This window comes from Protopterus annectens, chromosome 11.part0 (genome assembly GCF_019279795.1).
Source record: "Protopterus annectens isolate FY-2018-M chromosome 11.part0, PAN1.0, whole genome shotgun sequence".
Taxonomy (NCBI): domain Eukaryota; kingdom Metazoa; phylum Chordata; order Ceratodontiformes; family Protopteridae; genus Protopterus; species Protopterus annectens.
The window spans coordinates 199,741,217-199,762,648 of NC_056745.1; the positions used below are offsets into that span (position 1 = coordinate 199,741,217).

The 21,432-nt window shown below is 41.2% G+C and overlaps 1 protein-coding gene across 1 annotated transcript in view; it reads right to left on the reverse strand.

Annotated features, from left to right (window-relative positions):
- The window catches only part of DDX11 (DEAD/H-box helicase 11), a 1,280,855-nt gene that overhangs the window by 829,823 nt on the left and 429,600 nt on the right, over window positions 1–21,432 (reverse strand). Inside the window, exon 8 of the mRNA XM_044087617.1 lies at window positions 7,382–7,469. Coding sequence (XP_043943552.1) covers window positions 7,382–7,469 — 88 coding nt within the window. The remainder of the gene's footprint in view (window positions 1–7,381; window positions 7,470–21,432) is intronic.

The window sequence follows — 21,432 nt, forward strand, 5'->3', positions numbered from 1 at the left end:
GGGCCAATAGGGGGTCACTACAATGATCTTTGGCATTTCTTTCTGAACCTTCAGAAGCATCTTGTGAATCAGTGGAAAGGGTGGAAAAGCATACAGGAACAGTCCCATCCAAGGGAATGCAAATGAGTCTGTCCTCTAAGCATGGCTGCAAGAAGATCTGAAAAATAATTTCTCCAGCTGTCTATTTTGAAAGGAGGTGAACACAGTTTGAGGCATCACCATATCTGGACTAGATCCTGGAACACAACTGCCTTGAGATGCCATTTGTGTGGATCTGCCCAGGATTTGCTTAGTCTGTTTATCACAATGTTCTGCTCTGACAGGATGTATGATGCCTGAAGAGTCAGAGAATGATGTAAAGCTAGCTCCCAGACCATCATTGCCAAACGGCACAGAGGACAAGACTTGTATTCCCTTCTTGTTGAGGTACCACACCATTGTCATGTCAGTAACCATCAGAAGAGGTCCTGGAGTCCATAGGTGATGAAAAACTTTCAAGGTGTGCATCACTGCTGCAAATGTCTCCTTGATATTGATGTGCTTTGGAGCGCACTTGGGCCACACAAGTGGCTTGCACTTGCATCTTCATTGACAGAGCTCCCCAAGTGAAGTCAGATAAATTTGGCTGGACAGACTGTACTGCAACTGAATAGGAGAAAGGAAGTCCTGTATTGATACTCAACTGTTCTCTCCACCACTGTAACTCTTGTTGGATGAAGGAAAGCACTGGCCATTGAAATTCCGAAAGAGAGACAGGTTCTATGACCCCCCCCCCCCCACCCCCAAGTCCAGCATTTGTCGGAGAATAGGAAGGAATAACAAAATCTGATCTGGCAGATGAGGGAAAGCCCCATGAACAGAGGTGGATGTTCCTACCACTGCCATTTGTAACGCCTGAAAATAAAAATGAGCATCCATTTGGTTGGAAAACAATGATGGCCGGGCCATCTTTCTGAGAGCTAACTTTAGAGATATGGCACATGGAGGGGGACGTGAGAAAGATGGGTGACTCCTGTCAGAATAATCATAAGCTGTGAAGGGAATTATCCTTTTTGGGAAAGGAACCTCTCTTGTGAGGCTTGGTGGAGTTCTTATCCTGCTGTTACCTTTTTCTGTCTTGTTTTTTGTTCAGCTGGGGCTTCTGTTTGGAAGGTCGCCAAAAATTACCCAGTTTAGAAAGAGAAACTTGGGAATATGATACATTTTTGAAACTCCTTGCATGAGTTTACAGCTGTCATCACAGTGTTTAAGGATTTGATTAGCTACTGTACCAAACACACAGACATATGTGAAGCATTCAAAATCTCATTTTTTAACTCCTCAGAAAAGGTCTGGCTGTGCAACCAAACATACTTCCTTACCACTGACATTGCATTTTCAAGAAATAGCATCAGCCACCTTCTCAGGCACTCTAACACATATTTAGACACTTGGGAATCATTGGAAATAATACATTTGATATAGAATTTGCTCCGCAAGTAACAACGCAGCAAACTCATCTAAACTATACATGTATCTCAACACAAATTTCCAAATAAAACACTGGTAGTTTAACATTTTAAAACCTACTCTGCTGGACTGAGCCAGCTTCTTTCCCTGAGATTCAATTGCTCAATTTATCTGAAGGAACAGGATTTAAAGAAGATAGTCTTTTTACTAGAAGTCCTCACTGGGGACACAGAAGCGGGGTCCACAGATGAAGGAAGTTGGAGGCCAGGCATGGCAGAGCATAACCAAAATGCCTTAAATACTTTTTAGGTAGAAGCTCAATGAGCAGAGGCGAACTGCAAACTTTTATAAAAACAGCTTCCAATGCTGGGATCTATGGAAGAAAGGTCTCTACGTCTAAGGTCACATCTTCCAAAAGATCATAAACCCTGCTGATCTCAGGAGCATCTGATGATTGCTCCCAGTTGAATACATCCCTAAATCTATCCAGTATTTAGGAAAAAGAAAACACCTGTTCGGATTCCTGAACCTGTTCACCCTCAGAGGAAACCAAGTGATCAGATTGACAGATCCGAAATCTCAGACACCAGAGCTCCTTCAAAACCAGGATGCTTGGAAGGCTGAAAAAGGGTGGAAGTGCCGGCATTACTCATAACCTGGGTATGCACCTGTAATCAACTGCCTGAACGATGGAGCTAGCAATAGCTACTATCTCAGATAGGAAAACACTCAAGGGCTGCTGCCCTGCCACAATGTTGGCCTTCCATCTCTTCTTTGCACGCACTACACTAGTGAGAAAATGCCCTGGGGGGAGATGCATCAGCATTGGCAATGGATTCTGCACCCCTGACTTCCCTTGCAATTAAACTGTTTGGTTCTGTCATACCTCTAGCAGTCAATGGCATAGCCTGCCGACAGCTGATGCTACTATTGAGTCACAAGCCGTAGGCCAAGACATATTTATTATTTTTTTCTTTTATGCTTTTTAGGTTCATGAGGGGTAGATGATGATGGTGGTGGTGGAGGGGGGGGGGGTCACCGTATCAGAGTTCATTAATCCAAGGGGACAAAAAAATTGGTCAGATCAATACCAAATACTGACTGCAAGGTTAGCCCAGTACAAAATAGATAAATCCCACTATTCTTCCTCTAAATAGCAATCTAAAGTTTATTTCTACAGGGATTATATACTGAATTCTGCACTGAAATAAATTACAATTTCAGTAACCTAGCATAAAGCACAAAATACATGTCACAAAGACCCCCATTTTTAATAAATGAAGGCTAGTTTCAGTTCCACATGGAAAGCTGCCATCTAAAATGACATAAAACAAGGATTTAAGGATAAACTTAAGAAACATTCCTGTCAGAAATGTTTCACAAATATAATGGTGCCAAAATTGGGATTTAAATGAAAAAAAAAATATTTAAAATGCTGAAAAATTTACTTAATTATATCAAATAAATCATAGCCCAAAGGAAAAAAATGTAAAAACATCAAACTTTCCTGCCAAAATTTTCAAAAGAAGCTTTTACTCATTGGAAATAATAGCAGTGATTTACTTGTAGTTCTGGCAACACAAGCAAAGAGAGGAACTGCACTAAAATGGCCTTAGTACAGAAACTCAGTTATTCACAAATGGCCATAAAACATATTAAAAAGTGTAAAAACCGAACAGTAACTCAGAATTAGTTTAAATTAAACAGCATAACTCATACTGTTAAGAGAAATAAAATTCAAAGTACACATATTTTCCACTAACAAAAAAAACAAACAAATCAGCAGAATGTACAATTCAAGCACTGATAGAAAAAGGCAGAGTGATAAAATAAAACCCCAAAAAGATTTGTTATCTGAGCTCAGTAGCAGTCCTCCAAGAGATTCTTCTCTTTCTGTGGCACTAGAAAACTGATATGGTAATGTCTGTGGGTTTGAAAGGTAGTCCTGATCCAGTTATTCAGGTGACTAGTGCTTAACACCCACAGATAGGCAATGGGGAGAGCTCTGACCTTTGATAGACTGCCAGGGGTACAGCAACAAGGCACTACTACAAATATAAGATTGTGTGTTTGTTAAACATTGTTAAATTTTTATTTTCGTTTAACACCCCTATACAAGAGGATTCTATATAGCCTGATATACACACTATGCCCACCCCATAATTTTGACAACTGCTTTCATTGTATTTGCCCCAAAAATCTATTATTCAACAAATAAATAACATTTAACATTTCCCCTACAATTTAATATAACAAATCCCCTTTTTATACTCTTAACATTTACTGCTAATAATGCAAATTTATCACTTTCCTTTTCTAGTTTCTTGCTTTTAACTACTTATTTTTTTCCTTTTCTACCTCTGGTGTCAATAGAATCCCCTTTCTTTATTAGTTATGTATTCAAAACTACCTTCTTCATTGTTCTCAAAACTATTTGACATTTATATTTTATGCTGCATTTTTATTCACAGCCAGCATCTCATCAGGTAGTTTAATTTTCATTTTGCGCACCTCACTCACAAATATGATGTATTTTCATTATTACCACAAGTATCACTACTTTTATGACATCCATTACTCTTTTCTGCTACATGATCACATTTACTCCAGTCAAAATCAAATCAAGGATACCCTTCTTATTGCAGTTTCTGCACACCATTTTACAGCTTTAAAATTTGAGTCTTTTTTTCTCCACACAGATCAGTGTATTTTACTACAGTCAGGCATTCAGTATCCTAACAAAAACAGTGACTTCTAAGCTGTCCCCAAATTGTCTGATTTTCTCCCCATTCATAATAAACATGCTTGTTGAGTACTTCATTTTCACATCTTCAGTTTTTACAGCCACCCTAAACAGCCTATCCTTTCTACTTGTAGATCTTTCATTTGTCACTTCTGTTTCAAATACATTAGGACATCAGTCTTTCAAATGTACATTCAGTGTCTCCTTAGTTACCTCTTCAGTTCAGGACTAAGCTTTGTTTATACACTCAGATTTATAACAACACACTCATTTCACTGGAAACATTTTTTTTGCAAACATCTGTCCATAAACATTTCTGGCAATTAAAATTCACAGCTTCCTACTCTTCTACAGCTCTCTGGTGATGCTGCAAATGAAGGGCTTTCAGACAAACAGCTTTAGCAAAGGAGTTTCCAAACGTGAACATTGTCAAAATAACAAAGAACACACTCATCTTCTGTCTATTTCTCATTCATAAGTGGCAACAGCACATTTTCCAAGCCACCTTCTGAAATGATTATCATCACTGGCTCCTCACCCATCTCCACATCATGTTGATACAACAGCTTTACTCTTCCTTCACTCATCTCCAATTCATGTTGATACCACAGCTTTACTCTTCCTTCACTCATCTCCACATCATGTTGATACCACAGCTTTACTCTTCCTTCACTCATCTCCACATCATGTTGATACCACAGCTTTACTCTTCCTTCACTCATCTCCACATCATGTTGATACCACAGCTTTACTCTTCCTTCACCCATCTCCACATCATGTTGATACCACAGCTTTACTCTTCCTTCACTCATCTCCACATCATGTTGATACCACAGCTTTACTCTTCCTTCACTCATCTCCACATCATGTTGATACCACAGCTTTACTCTTCCTTCACTCATCTCCACATCGTGTTGATACCACAGCTTTACTCTTCCTTCACCCATCTCCACATCATGTTGATACCACAGCTTTACTCTTCCTTCTCCAGGTGTTCTGACCAAATGTACCATCGTGACTATGAATGCCACCTTGGCTCTGTCCTACAAATAGGATATGCTTAGTGGGTCTAACCTGGTCAACAAAAGTACAATAACAAAATCTATGAGGGAAGTTGGTAAGGAATACAATCACATTTGTTTTTTATATAAACCTTTCATCTCCATGACTACTTACCATTATACTCTTTCAATTGGGCTCGAGGTATTTTACCCTCCTATGCTGAGAATATTTAGCATGGATTAGAACTGACCAAAAAAGACCATCAGCCAGGTGGCCATAAAGATTGTCGACAGCCTTGCTGACATTCTGACAATGAGGGCATTTCTGAAGAGGCCATAACCCCATCCAGGTGGATGAGATGAGCATCCACATCACTATTAGGCATGAAATGTCCATGATATATATATATATATATATATATATATATATATATATGCATATATATGCATTCTTTCATACACATGCACATGGTTATGAATGCTACCATTACCACATTGGCACAATCAAGCCAACACCCCCAGTCCAGGCCATTTCAGTGCTGCACAAGCCTTCATTTGCAATGATCAGTTGATCGGAAGCCACTGCACCCACTTCCCAGGAACAGGCAAACCAACATCAGCTACTCAGATTCTCCTTCCCCTATATGGCTCTTGTCACATCATGGCTATTAAAACTCAGGTAATCTAGGTCATAGTCAGGACATTAGCCCCCTACACCACAAAGCTGGGCAATTAATGTGACCAAACTTTTAACATCTCCTGACAAGGCAATGAAGGAAAGGATTTCAGAGAAGCTATATTACTCTGATGTTCCATTTTAATGGTTGCAGTGTCACTAAATCCATGTAACAATACAACTTCAATGAACCATAACTTGTTAATAATTCCTTAAAGAAGTTTTTTTCTCATTTCCTGTCTATAAAGGGGGACTGGCTAAAGTGAAATAATTAATAATAATGTGGACTTTTCTCTAAACTTTTCTGTCTTTTATCCCCCACCAATTTTATCTACAAAGGATCTCTTTGTTGAAAGCTGTAGCTGGGAGAAAAAGGAAGCTTACCCTGGGGACAACAGAATAGTCCTTTTCTTCCATTTCACTCAGCCTCTGAGCTGTTTAAATCAGGCAGAAACCTTTATGTCCAAGGCACTTTCTGAAAAGCAGAATATCTGGTAAAATAAGCACTCGTCACACAAGAATGGAGATGCTTTACACTAACCTACGCGCGCGCACACGCACACACACACATATATACAGATATATATATATATATATATATATATATATATATATACATACATATATATATATATATATATATATATATATATATATATATATATATGCATACATATATATATATATATATATATATATATATATATGCATACCTTGACACAACTTAAGCAAAAGCATTAAATCTCAAACGGCCAGAACAGTGATTTTTTTCCCAGGGAAAAAAATTGCTGGGCCATTGTCAGGAGTTTGCGGTTTCCTCCACTGTAGTGCGATCTCAGAGATGGTATATTTAAGTGGGGGTAGGGGGGGGGGGGCAGTTTTTTTTTTTTTTTGGCCCAGAGATTTTTTTTCCATGGGGAAAAAAAAATCATTGTTCTGGCCATTCGAGATTTAGTGCTTTTGGTTAAGCTGTGTCAAGGTAAGGGTGTTTGCTGTTTTTAGCTGTCGATGTTCTACTATAGACATATATATATATATATATATATATACACACACACACACACACACACATACATACACACATATATGTACATTACACACACACACACACATATATACATATATATATATATATATATATATATATATATATATATATATATATATATATATATATCAGGAATCTGTCATTAGGGTTCAGACCACTGACTCCAGGGATTTCTCTCTCATATTTGCATTCAAAATCATGTCCACAGCAAGTAAATGGGAAAACTATTAATACACTGTCTAACAAAAATAACATAATGGCAGATAAAGTTTTCTATAAAAAAGTATGGTCAAGGGCTGATGCTGCCAACAGATTAATGATCCCCTCAGAACATAAAAAGCCCCAATAAATATATTGGCATAGAGTACATAAATTTAATCTGCTTCTTCAAAGTACACAAATATATTAAGGAAACTACAATATGTTAAAAAGCTTTGACTCGTCTTCATAAAAATTTCACCTACCTTGCTTGTTTCTCTGCATTTCCATACATCGGTCATTAATCAGCTGAGTAGAACCAAGACATCGTACACTTTCATTGACACACAGGTTCTAAGATGGAGAGAAGCAGACAGTAAATATGTCAACCTTAAACAGATTCAGTATATTACCTGCATAAAACATTTGCGATTACAAACATGCTACATCACTCCAGTAAACTTCTATAAGCATTTAAGAAAAATTCTTTGTCATTCTTCAATCACAAAAATTACTTTAGGTTTTACCTTGGCCAGTCCCAGCAGTTATTTCACATTCTTTCACAATCTATATTACTATGTAACTTAAATTTACATGAGCATAATGAGTCGCATATACTTTCTTTCCCACAATATACACAGAACTACGATCATTAAGTCCAAATGGATAGAAATACTCTGAAATAATGTCAATACATATTAAAGATCCTTAAAATGTAATGTGTGAATTTACAAACTTCCTCTAGATCATCATATCATTCTCAAGTCCTTCCTACGAGTACCCAGCCTTCATAAGTTGGTACTAGGCTAGCGGCCCTAGGGCCTATACAAACCTAGCCATAACAATTCCCTGGTTATTTCTTCCCACACTATTTACTTCCCTGGACCCCTGTCTAGCAGGGCAACTGACATAATCCCCAGGGTTAATTTTCTTTCTCCCATCCAATCATCAAGGTTCCTTTTGAAGAAGGACAAAGAGGCGGTCTGACATATATGGGCAGTCTATTCCAGAGTCTGGGGAGTCCCTGGGTCAGGAACCTATCCCTCCAGCATGTTTTGTTTATTGTGATAAGGTTTAGATCCCTGGAGCGTGTGGCTCTGAGGGATTGGGATTTCTTTAGGTGTAGCATGTCCAACAGCTCTGGGTTTGACATGGCCTTGTATGTTAAGCAGAGATTGTCTCTGAGTAGATGATACGCAGCAGCGTATAGTTGGAGGTTTTTACGGCAGTCAGCATAGGGCATCTGCTTTAGGCCTGTGATTCTTTTAGTGAGGTATTTCTGCGGCCTTTCCAGTTGTTGCAGATGTCTTGAGAGGTGCATACCAAACGGGGCGTTGTATTCTATAGTGGGTCTAATGAGGGATGAGTACAGTGGAACAATGACCTCCTTTTTTTCTGGATGAAAAGCCCTTAGTGATGAGGTGTGCCACATGGAAGGATTTCCTGACTGTTGTGGCAATGTGGTTATCGAAGGTGAGACCACTGTCCATCTGTGTCCCCAAGTCTCTTATCATACTTCAGGTGTTTAGTGTACTGCCACCTATGTGGTAATTCACGGGTACATGTTTTTTCCCAAAGGGGATAACTATACATTTCTTGGCAGTGAGCTTGAGCCCATAGCTCTGGCACCAAGCATCTGTTTCTGTAAGGCCCTTTTGTAGAGTATCCACATCATTTGGGGATTCAGTAATGGCTCCCAGTTTGCAGTTATCTGCGAAATTTGTTAGCCAGAGTCCCTCAGTGTTGGCCTGTACTTCAGAGAAGTAGATGCCAAGCAAGAGTGATCCCAGGACTGAACCCTGAAGTATCCCACTTGTCACTTGTCTAGAGCTGGATTTGGAGTCGGCTACTTTTACAGTGTGGGTTCTGTCAGTAAGCCAGTTGGCAACCCATCGAGTACTGTAGGGATTAATGCCCAGCTTAGTAAGTCCATCTATGATTCCAGAGTGGGGGATGGTGTCAAAGGCCTTGGCGAGGTCCAGATAGGCTGTGTGGACCGCCTTACCCTCGTCCATGGCTCTGGAGACTGATTCAAAGAAGTCAGTCAGGTTCAGGAGACAAGATCGGCCCTTCGGGTCCAGTGTTAGAAGGTTGCCAATGTCTTTGTTTATAAGTTCCATGGCCTTGCAGATCAGGCTCGTCAGACTGTTGGGGTGATAGTTCCCGGGATCCAAGTTGGATCCCCTCTTGTGGAGTGGGATAACTGTAGCTGTGTGCCACTCAGTGGGCACGAAGCCTGAGGTGAGGCTATGATTAAACAAGCCACTTAGGTGAGGTGCCAGTTCATTTTGTAGTTCATGTAACACACAGCCCGGGATGTCATCTGGTCCCATGGATGCTGTATTCTTAGCTTTGTAGAGTGCGTTTTTTACTTGCGTGGCCGTTATTACCAGAATTTGGCAGTCTTCCGGTATTGAGATGGGCTGTTTAGGGGTGAGAGGGGGGTGAAGTTGGCACTGAATTGATCTGCCAGGATACTGGCAATATCCTTGGGATCAGTATATTTAATGCCATTCTGTTGTAGCTCAGAGCATATCTGAGCATTGCCATTTAGATTCTTGACATAGTTACAGAATGCCTTGTGGTTGTCTTTGGAATCTTTGGCAACTTTATTTTCATAACTAGATTTGGAGGATTTTATGAGGGATCTCAGCTTCTTACTGAGGCTGGTGAGGGAGTTTTTTGCATCCTGGGATTTTCCTCTTTTCTGCAACAGTTTCTTCCTTTTGTTGTAAAGTTTGTTTATGGCAGGGGACCACCAGATTGGCTTCCTTTTTTTGAAGGAGAGAATCTTGGTTCTATTTGGGATGGCACGATTCATGCATGAGTGGATGTGCTCGTACAGTGCCTTAGTGTAGGATTCAGCAGTCGAACTTTCAGTTCCCGTCTACATGGGTGTCATGAAGTTGGTCACGTCTGACTTGAGTAACATGACGTTGGCTTTGGAGACGTTATTTATGGAGGTTTCCTTACTGGGGGGTGGGGGTGAGATGTGGATGTTAAGGGTGATTAGCTTATGGTCAGACCTGACCAACGAAGGGGCGACCATAGGTGTGGAGCATCAATTTCCTATGTTGGTAATGACCAGGTCTAGGGTATTGAAGCCCCTGGTGGGACTATGGATTATTTGATCCAGGGCGTTGGAATTTATGAATTCCAAGAACCGTTGGGCAAAGGTGTTGGTACACAAGTTGTTTTCCCAGTTAATGGCAGGGTAGTTGAAATCACCCAGTATTAGGGTGTCTGGTTGCATCTTAATATTTTCCAGTATGTTTAGAATGGTGTCATGAGAATCTTGGGGCATGATGGGGGATCGGTAGCAAGGTACAATTTGGATTGCAGTCTTACCTAGTGTCAGACAATCCAGTGTTCATCCTACTGCCATAGAACAATGCAGTGCTGAACGCTACATCCTATTCTCCCCCATCTTTCCCAACCCAGGTATAAAAATCCCATCTTTTTATGGATATCATCCTCTAATTCAAATAATACAGTCTTATAAAGTATCCTGCTGCTGCAGTATAACAATTCATACTGCTGTAATTGTATATTACCAGCTGTTGCCATATGTAACAACTTTACAAAGAACCCTCCGTGTGACAGCTGATCGCAGGTCTATTCTCCCCTCCATGGGGGCACTCTCATCATCATGACATGGCCATGCACAACCACTTGAAGTAACAAATCCATGCTGTACTCTGCAAATATACCATCATTTCTACTGCCAGCCTGTCTCATGCCTCCGCTAATTTCAGAGGAATTTGTCAGTGTGCAAGTCAGAATAATCAACAGCAGGCAAAGCAAGTCTTCACCCATTACTTTCAATCGCTACTGAATGAAAGGTTAATTATATCAAAATGTGTGCATATATAGCCCATATGAAACAATGAAGCCCTGAATATGATGCATATGACCAGTGTTTGATTAATGGCATAGGAGATGGAAGAGATGGACTGGAGAAGATGGGAATGAGTGTGAACACAGGCAGCTCTGACTTACCACTTTGGTGGCACCCAGAGGGAGCACAGGCTGTTGCACCCATGAGAATGATCCTTTTCAGCATATGCTGCCCAGCTGTGCACTGTATTAGCCTGGCAGGACATGTGGATGTACACATACTTCCCATGGAAGGCAGCACACAGTGGAGTGTCAGAGAGCTGCTGCATTGGTTATGGGTTCTGGGAGATGGTAAGGGAGCACTCTGAATCTGGCAGTGTTCCTCACTTCCTGCTCTCTGACTCTCACCTCTCTGGGGGAATAAATGGGCTGATTAGGCTTTCCAGCTTCATTCCCAGCTGTTGGAACCCAGGTATGGGGGGAATGCATACACTTGTGATGCAACCTTCCTCTGTCTTTTGGAAGTAAACAGCGTAACTGGCCTTTGAATATGGTCAGATTACTTAGCTATCATCTAGGCAGTTACATTATCTCTTACAACCAGATTGCACACTGTAAATGATTATTCATTTTCATTATAGGTGCTCCCTCAGGAAAGGATCACTATAAGTATTTCAACAAAATACAGGAACAATTTAAAGAGATGCCAGTTTAGATCATTCGGTCCAGCCTTAGTAATTCAGCATTTAATATCAAAGAGTGTTATCATATCTATTTTATTTTATGTTCGCCACCTTAACTGCATTGTTATCTAGTAGGTTAACTGAGCTCAAAAACGACAACATTATGGTCATAATTCTCATCAATTATATTAAATATCTAAAAGCTAACCAGTCGAGCTCTAGCCAGACTAATCTTTATCATCAAAATGTTACATCAGTTGACCATTTTGTTGCATATTCCTTTATAAGTAATATTTGTTGCTATATTAACAGCTGCACTACAACTTAAAAAAATAACGCTATAGACATCCACAGTCATCCTTGCTGCACTCCATCTCATTTGCTATAGACACCCATTGTCAGTCTTGTACTAAAAACAATCACCAAGGAATGCATCCATCTCTGAGCAGACCATGTAAATTAGACTGAACATATCATTAGCTATTCTACACATGTTAACTCGACATACCCATGAACTTCGGCCTAAAAATATACCTTTTGTCATTATTCACCTACATTATCTGCTTACCTTAAAATTCTTTCAGTGTATTAATCAGCCTTCATTTGGAATTTCAAGACATTGCTAACCTCTGTTAATTTATCTGTAATATGTTAGCCACTGATCCCAATGACGTCCTACACACTTATGCACTACATCAGACTTGTTTTAATTTATAATAAAAAGACAGGAAATGTTTAACCTCTCAAACCTGCTCACCTCAGTCCTTATTAATCACAACAGTTATTAATTTAACTATTTAATATTTTACTGATTTAAGAAAGACTAAAGAAAATGGCGTCGGCTGCATGTTTTATACCCCTGACGACCTGACGTCATGGAAAAGACAGCAACCGACGCAAGACCCAAGACTTTGGAATTCAGGCCTACTGAGGGCAACCTGCCAGCAGATTACCCAAATGTAATGACTGCAACAGTGAAACACGAAGAACATCAGACTTGTTTTAATTTAAAATAAAAAGACATGAAATATTTTACCTCTCAAACCTGCTCACCTCAGTCCTTATTAATCACAACAGTTATTAATTCAACTATTTCATATTTTACTGATTTACTATTCATTGTCCTTTTTGCTTTTTCTTTTTTTTACTTCACAGGATATTTAATACAGATGAAGCCTTACATTATTCATACAAATACCTCCCATCCCACAGTATTATTATATCACACCCATAAAAGCAATGCAGGCAGTTATTTAGCTTTCTTATGGGACTGCTTTGATTAAATATTGAACTCTTGTCATTAAGCAATAGGTCCTCCTCCTTTACATGGACCTCAGATATTCACAGATTCATAGGTGTTTACTAGGCTGATGACCACAAGGGCCTTTTTAAGCCTAGCCATTCATCCTGAATCTCTGACAAGTTCTGATACCCTTTTGTTTTTTTTGAACTGTTAATAGCAGCAGTCTGCATTTAAAGTGAAACAGCCTTCCAAGATTTCTGCAAATATATAGAGCTGAGTATATTTTTCTGTATTTTCTGTATTATAGAGCTAAATTGTTGCTTATATATCTGTTGTCTTAGTGTTCTGCAAATATACAGAGATCAGTATATATTTTTTGGGTTTTATAATTTGCACTCCGATTACTCACATCTCTGTTGAAACTTTTCCCCACCCCACCCCCCCCTCATTGTGGTTTCTGTTGCTTCTGTGTTGTTAACTCAAAGTTCCCTTAATTTGAACTGTTAATAGCAGCAGTCTGCATTTAAAGTGGAAAAGCCTTACAAGATTTCTGCAAATATATAGAGCTGAGTATATTTTTCTGTATTTTCTGTATTATAGAGCTAAATTGTTGCTTATATATCTGTTGTCTTAGTGTTCTGCAAATATACAGAGATCAGTATATATTTTTTGGGTTTTATAATTTGCATTCTGATTCCTCACATCTCTGTTGAAACTTTTCCCCACCCCACCCCCTCCCTGTTCTGGTAGTAGTTTAAATTTGGTGGCTTTTGCAGTGCCCGCCCCACTGTAGATTTGATCTAGGACACTCCCCCAGTCCCATCTCTTTACCGCATTCTACCTAATAAACCCTTTCTGCACTTGCTTTTAGTCCTTTTTTAATTTAATTACATTTTTTCAAACTGTGTGTGGACTAATATTACTACATATTCAAGTGTGCCAGCTTGCACTGCATGTGAATTGTTTTTACTGCTGTTTTTGCTACTTTTCTGAAAAAAAAAAAAAAAATTGTAAGCCTGTTTCCTACCTTTCATGTAATTAGTGTTCCAGATACAGATTTGCTGTATCCAGGACTATTTGTAAGCATCTGAGCCCCCAAGCCTTTCTGTGTTGGAGGGAAGCCTTCTAGCTTATCAGTGGGAGTGGTAAGCACTAGGTAACCTGTCTACCACATAAGGAGTGGTTCAGGCCCAGAATTTGTAGTTATTGGCTTTTTGGGCGGTCTTCCATTTCTCTCAACTTTCTGATTTGAAGGCCTGCATTTGCACTCGTTTCTGTCCTATAACTCCTGGGCCCATCTCATTTGCTCACTCAAAAAAAAAAAAAAAAAAAAAAAATCTGCTTTTACTGTATTTGTAATTCTTCCTACTTAATTTTGCTTTTGCATCATCTTAGAAGTACTCAATTGTATTTATTACTGCTTGGTGTAACTCATTCTAAGCATTTTAGTTTAAGCACTTGGGATTCAGACCAGTTGTTTTACATTAGGAAGGTTTGTGGTCTGCACTGTGGTGGCAGAACAGGTAGCTTACATCTTTCTAAGTTGGGAACTGCTGATTGAGGGCTCAGTGTCTATTATTCTAAAAGTGTATTAATTCTATTTTAAGCACTGGGGCCTCAGGCCAGTTATTTTACATTAAAAGGGTTTGTGGTCTGCACTCTTGAGGCTGGACTCTGCCCTTCTAGCTGGGAATTTCTGGTTAAAGGCTTATAGTGCCTGCATATCTAAACTGCTTCTTACTGAAATTGGTACACCTTATTTGCTGTAGCATAGACAAGATCCAGGCCTGCTGAATCTAGCTTTGTTTGTATAACCTGAGCACTAATCCAGGCATTCTTTAAAGTATTCAATTGTATTTATTAGTAACTTGATTAACGTGTAGCTATCATTCTAAGTCTTTTGGATTAAGCACTTGGGCTTCAGACCAGTTGTTTTACATTAGGAAGGTTTGTGGCCTGCACTGTGCTGGCAGGACAGGCAGTTTGCATCCTTCTAAGTTGGGAACTGCTGATTGAGGGCTCAGTGTCTGTTATTCTAAAAGTGTATTAATTCTGGTTTAAGAACTTGGGCTTCACGCCAGTTGTTTTACATTAAGAAGGTTTGTGGTCTACACTGTAGTAGCAGAACAGGTAGCTTACATCCTTCTAAGTTAGGAACTGCTGATTGAGGGCTCAGTGTCTGTTATTCTAAAAGTGTATTAATTCTAGTTTAAGCACTTGGGCTTCAGGCCAGTTATTTTACATTAAAAGGGTTTGTGGTCTGCACTCTTGTTGGAGGAGAGGCTGGACTCTGCCCTTCTGAGCTGGGAATTTCATGTTAAAGGCTTATAGTGCCTGCATATCTGAACTGCTTCTTACTGAAATTGGTACACCTTGTTTGCTGTAGCACAGACTAGATCTAGGCCTGCTGAATCTAGCTTTATTTGTATGCTGCTTGTTTGTTTGCTTGTTATTTCCCTGAAACGCTAATTCCACCTAAAACGCAGCTTTTCAGCGCTTCTGTGGATCCCTAGTGATATCTGCATTGCTTACTGTACTTATTTCCTTGTTTCACTTGAAAGTTACTGTTTGTCGTTTTTGCATTTAAGTTACCTGAAACACATTGCATTTAAGTTACCTGGCACTTGCTCACTAAAGCAATTATATAAGTCAGCACTAAAATATTAAAAGCACTACACCCTCACAAACTCCCCTTGAGTACCTCGTTCCCCAGTGGCCCTTTTTTTCAATTATAAAAGAATTCCCAATACTATTCTAGCATGTGCAAATGTCAGTTGTCAATCTCCTCTCCAGTCCAGATGGAGAATCTGGGAATCTTGAGGCAATGTTACAACTGCCTCATGTACACAGACAACCCTCTCCTCCTCCCAACAAATTCCAACACATGTGAGAGATGCAACCATATAGCCATACTGGAGGCTAAGCTCTCTCAACCCAGTACTGGCGAAACCAGTAAGGAGGAGAAGGAAACCACACTCACTACAATTCCAGTCTCACAAAGACCTACCATGACAGCAAACCAAACACATAAACACACAAAAACATACTTGGAGGCTCTGAATAAAAATCTGCCTAAGCAGCAGAGACCTCCAAAGCAGACACCCAAGCAACCGCTACCCCAAAACAAAACACGTGCAACACATAGCTCACAAAGCCAGTGTGCCGAACAGTCACAGCCCTTAAGGCTAAACAACACACCTGATACACTTGTAATAGGTGACTCTATCATCAGGCACACTGACGTCCCGCTCACCAGACTGAACAAGGAGAAGGTCACGGGTGAGCTGCCTGTCGGGCGCTAGGATCCGCCACATAACACAAGCACTCAGGTCACTCCAAGGCAAGTACAAATATGACTCGGTCATTGTCCATGCTGGTGTGAATGACCTGAGACGTACCTCCCTGGACTACATGAAAAGAGACATAGAGGAGCTCTCTGAGCATGTAGCCCAGGCTGGTATGACCCTGACCTTGAGTAGCATCTTACCCTCACCAAGAATGATGCCACAATATGAAGACAAGATGATCAATTTCAACAACTGGCTTAAGTATTGGTGTCATTTAAAGGGGATCCAATGCCTGTCAGCCTGGGATGACATGCTCGATAAGCCACGATGCTTCGCTAGGGACGGCTTGCACCTGTCACCCCTGGGCTTTCGGATATTGGCAAAGGCTCTTGCTACCCCCATAGTGCCTTTTTTAGGCAAGGCTCAAAAGACAAACCCACCTCCATAGGTATCACAAGGGATAAGAAACTAAGACTAATGCTACTCAATGCCAGAAGTCTAAACCTCAAGATGCATGCACTCGAAACTCTCCTTAGCATGGAGAAAATCAATATCTATGCAGTAACAGAAACCTGGTTCAAGGCTCCAGAGAGCACCTCAGCACTACCAGGTTATACCTCATACCATGCCTTTCGGCCCCAAAACTTGGACCATACCACAAAAGGAGGGGGAGTACCAATATTCGTCAAAGATACCCACACCTCCAGGTTGGTGGCACAGCACGAAGCATCAGAGACTATCCATGTGCAATTAACAGTGGGTAAAACTGCCTTCCAGTTTATAGCCTGCTACAGACCACCCTCCCAAAACCCAGGAACCCCACTCGGCCTTCCTGAGAACACTGGAAAATATGAAGGTCTCTCCAAACACCATTATACTGGGCGACTTCAACTACCCAAACATAGACTGGGAGCATTACTCTAGCTCCAACACCCTAGCCCAAAGGTTCCTAGAATTTATAAACTCAAATGCTATGGAACAACTTGTTACCACTCCCACAAGAGGGGAAAACATACTGGACCTGATCATCACCAACATGGGGACTCTATGCTCCAGACCAGAAGTGTATCCCTCACTGGTAAGATCAGACCATAAACTAATCTCACTGGATATTCACATCCCGACTCCACCCCCTGCCCTGAAAACCACAGTGAAAAACTTCTCTAAAGCAAATTTCACACTCCTCAAAACCGAGGTGGAATTCTTCAAAGCCCCCAGGCCTGTGGAAAATACAGCCCAGACCGCAGAATCTTTTATAAACGCATTCTATGAACACCTTCAGGAATGCATGGATCATGCAATCCCAAATAAAACCAAGACCCAATCCTCCAAAGGCAGACGTCCTGTCTGGTGGACCCCAGCCATAAACAAACTATACAATAGAAGGAGGAAGCTACTACATGATAGAGCAAAATCCCAAAAAGGGAAGGCATCTCTGATCAGTATTAGCAAAAAACTACGGGCACTCATAAAATCGTCTAAGGTCAGCTTCGAGAGAAAAATTGCACAGGACACTAAGGATAATCACAAGGCTTTCTTTAGTTATGTTAGGAACCTGGGTGGGAATTCCCAGACATGCTCAGAATTAGTCCAAAATGACAAAAAATACACCGAACCCACAGACATTGCCAACATCCTAGCTGACCGGTTCAGTGCAAACTCCCCACCAAAAGGGCAAATATTTATCCCAGCAGAGTGCTGCCCCCCTGACATCTCAGATGCTCAGGTAAGAGCTGCCCTCTCCAAAGCAAAAAACACAGCATCAATGGGACCAGATGGTGTCCCGGGCTGCGTCCTACATGAACTCCAAGAAGAGCTAAACCCAAACATAAAACTACTGTTCAGTCTTAGCCTTACTACAGGATATGTACCCAAAGAGTGGCGTACAGCAACAGTGGTCCCTCTCCACAAAGGTGGTGCCTCAACGGATCCTGGAAACTATCACCCCATAAGCCTGACTAGCTTAGTCTGCAAAGCTATGGAAAGGATCATCAAGGGTCTCAAAAATATGTCTTATGCTGCCTGACTGAAAGAACTCCAGCTCTATTCAGTCTCATACCGCTTGCTCAGAGGTGACCTGTGCCTGACATATAAGGCCATGTCAAACCCAGATTTGATGAATATGCTTCACCTCAAAAAATCTAGATCCCTCAGAACCACAAGGGCGGGAGACTTAAACCTTGACACGGTTATAAATAGAACGTGCTGGAGGGACAGATTCATCACCCAGAGACTCCCTGTGCTGTGGAACAAAATCCCGGTACATGTGAGGCAGAGCACCTCGCTGGCCTTGTTCAAGAGGAATCTTGACCAATGGATGGGAGATCGCAGATATACCCCAGGGATTACTTCAGTGTCACTGCTTGACAGAGGCACAGCAAAATGATAGGCATAGTTTTTATTCAAACTAAAGGGGTGGCGAAAGCCACATAACTATGGGCTAGGCTTATAAATGCCCTTGGGCAGATAGCCTAGTATGAACCTATGAACCTATAAATAAAGATATTGGGGACCTACAGACACTGGATCCTACCCAGTTCGGCTTTGTTAAGGGCAGATCCTGCCTCTTAAACCTGGTTGATTTCTTTGAAACAGTCACCAAGGCCATTGATGAGGGGAAGGTGGTCCACACAGCCTACCTGGACCTCGCAAAAGCCTTCGATACAATACCACACTCGGGCATTATAGATAAGCTCACCAGCTTAAATATAAACCCTTATGTCACTAGATGGGTTGCAAACTGGCTCAAGGACAGAACCCACATGGTTAGAATTGCTGGAGCCATGTCAGACTCCAAACCAGTTACAAGTGGCATCCCACAAGGCTCAGTCCTGGGACCTCTCTTGTTCGGTATATATTTCTCGGAGGTGCAGGCCAACACGGAAGGACTGTGGCTGACTAAGTTCGCAGATGACTGCAAACTGGGTGCCATAATCGACTCTCCAGCCGACACAAGCATCCTCCAAAAGGGCCACATAGAAACAGACAACTGGTGCCAGAGCCATGGTCTCAAGCTAAACGCCAAAAAGTGTATAGTCATCCCTTTTGGCAAAAACAAAGCACCCACAAATTACCACATAGCTGGTAATCCATTAAGTACAGAAGAAGTAATTAGGGACCTGGGGACCCAAGTTGATAGCAATCTCTCATTTGACAACCACGTGGCCAAAGTGGTTAGAAAAACATTTTATATAGCCCACCTTATCATGAAGGGATTCACATCTAGATCAGGGGAGGTCATCGTGCCTCTTTACTCATCCCTCATCAGGTCCATAATTGAGTAAAATGCCCCTTTCGGGATGTACCTTACCAGACACCTTCAGCAACTGGAAAGACCCCAAAAGTACCTCACCAAGAGGATCATAGGGCTCAAACAGATGCCATATGCTGCCCGGTTAAAGAAACTCCAGCTCTACTCAGTGGCATACCGCCTGCTCAGAGGCGATCTGTGCCTGACGTATAAAGCCATGTCCAACCCGGAATTAATGGACATGCTGCACCTCAGAAAATCTAAATCCCATCGAGCCACGCTAGAGACTTGAACCTCAGCACTGAAATAAATAGGACATGCTGGAGGGACAGATTCATAACCCAGAGGCTCCCTTCACTCTGGAATAAAATCCCAGTCCAGGTTAGGCAGAGTCCCTCATTGACTCTCTTCAAGAGGAATCTTGATGAGTGGATGGGAGATCGTAGGTTTACCCTAGGTATCACTTCTGTGTCACTGTTAGACAGAGGCACAGTATACTAACCTCGAAAAAGGGCATACCAAAATTAATTTAAAATGGGTGGCGAAAGCCAAACACACTCTGGCTAGGCTTATAAATGCCCTAGGGCAGATAGCCTAGTATGAACCTATGAACCTATGATAAGTACAAGCATGGGTGTAAACTCTGCTTCCCATGGATGGGGAGCCTGTTCCAAAGAAACAGTAGTCTCTGGGATAGATACCAATCTCTCCAGCAGGTCTTATTTATATCACAGGCAAGGTTTAAGTCTTTAGAACGGGTAAGTCTGGTACTGTTTGTTTTGTGGATATGCAGGAGGTCCATCAGAGTGGGGTCTGACAATGCCCCCTATGCCAGACATAGATCTCCCCTCAAAAGCATGCAGGAGATAGAATATAGGGATAGGGCCTTGAGGCTGTCAGCACAGGACATATTACTTATGCCCTGTATTCTTTTAGTAAGGAATCTCTGTGGATGTTCCAGTTGCTGGATATGCATGGTTGGGGTACATACCAAAGGGGGCATTGTACTCAATGACAGGTCTGATGAATGCCAAATACAGTGGAACAATGACTTCCTTACACTTAGATGCCATACCTTTGTTTATAAGTTGCACAACATAGAATGACAGTTACCAGGGATGGAGGACTTCCCAAAGGATACTATTATGCATTTCTTGGCATTTAGTTTTAGTCCATGGTTAAAAATGTACAGTCTCATACACTTTTGCAAAATAGTTTAAACTTATCAACTTGTCATAATAAATGTTACAATACAAAACTGTGTTTAAACTAAAAGTCTATAAAACAAATGTACCTATAATAACATGATAATTTTCTTGCAATCTTGCAATAGTCCTACAAGGTCCATCATCTATAATTCACGAAAACAGTCTTATTGTTAATAAAGTACAACATATAATTTAAAGCACTGCAGGCATTTACAACTTGTCTTGCCTATTATCAAGTTCAGTCACCACTTACAATAATTTCTAAGACCAAAAGTAATACTTACATGCAGCTGGATAACTTATATGCACATCTTAGAAACAGTACTAAACACATCTTTGTTGAAACCTGCTTAAGCCATTTAATATAAGCCTACATAGCCACTGTGGTGGTGTACAGGGATAAAGCCCTGACTATGACCCAGGTGACCCATGTTCGATTAGCATCTGCAGGGAAGAATGGGCATGCCCATCATGGGGATGGGTGGTATGTGAACATTTCTTGATGACTATCCCTAGTGGAGGCTGTGAATTTTCCAGAGAAGGCATAGTCAAAGATGGGTAACCATAGACCTGGCTGAGCTGCTGCGGAAGCAAGGTTATAGGCCGCATTCCCACACTGCACACCTACCATGGACCATACCACAAGTCACAAAGGGGAAGGGGAGAAACAGGCAAGACCCTTCCACTGGCAGAAGCTCCGACATGCCGAGCCCCGTTGCCTTCAGTCTGTGATCGGCTCCAGCAATTAATAGAGTAAGGCCACAAGGGCAATGGAGTGGCTACATGACCAGGTGCAGACAGGGCACGAG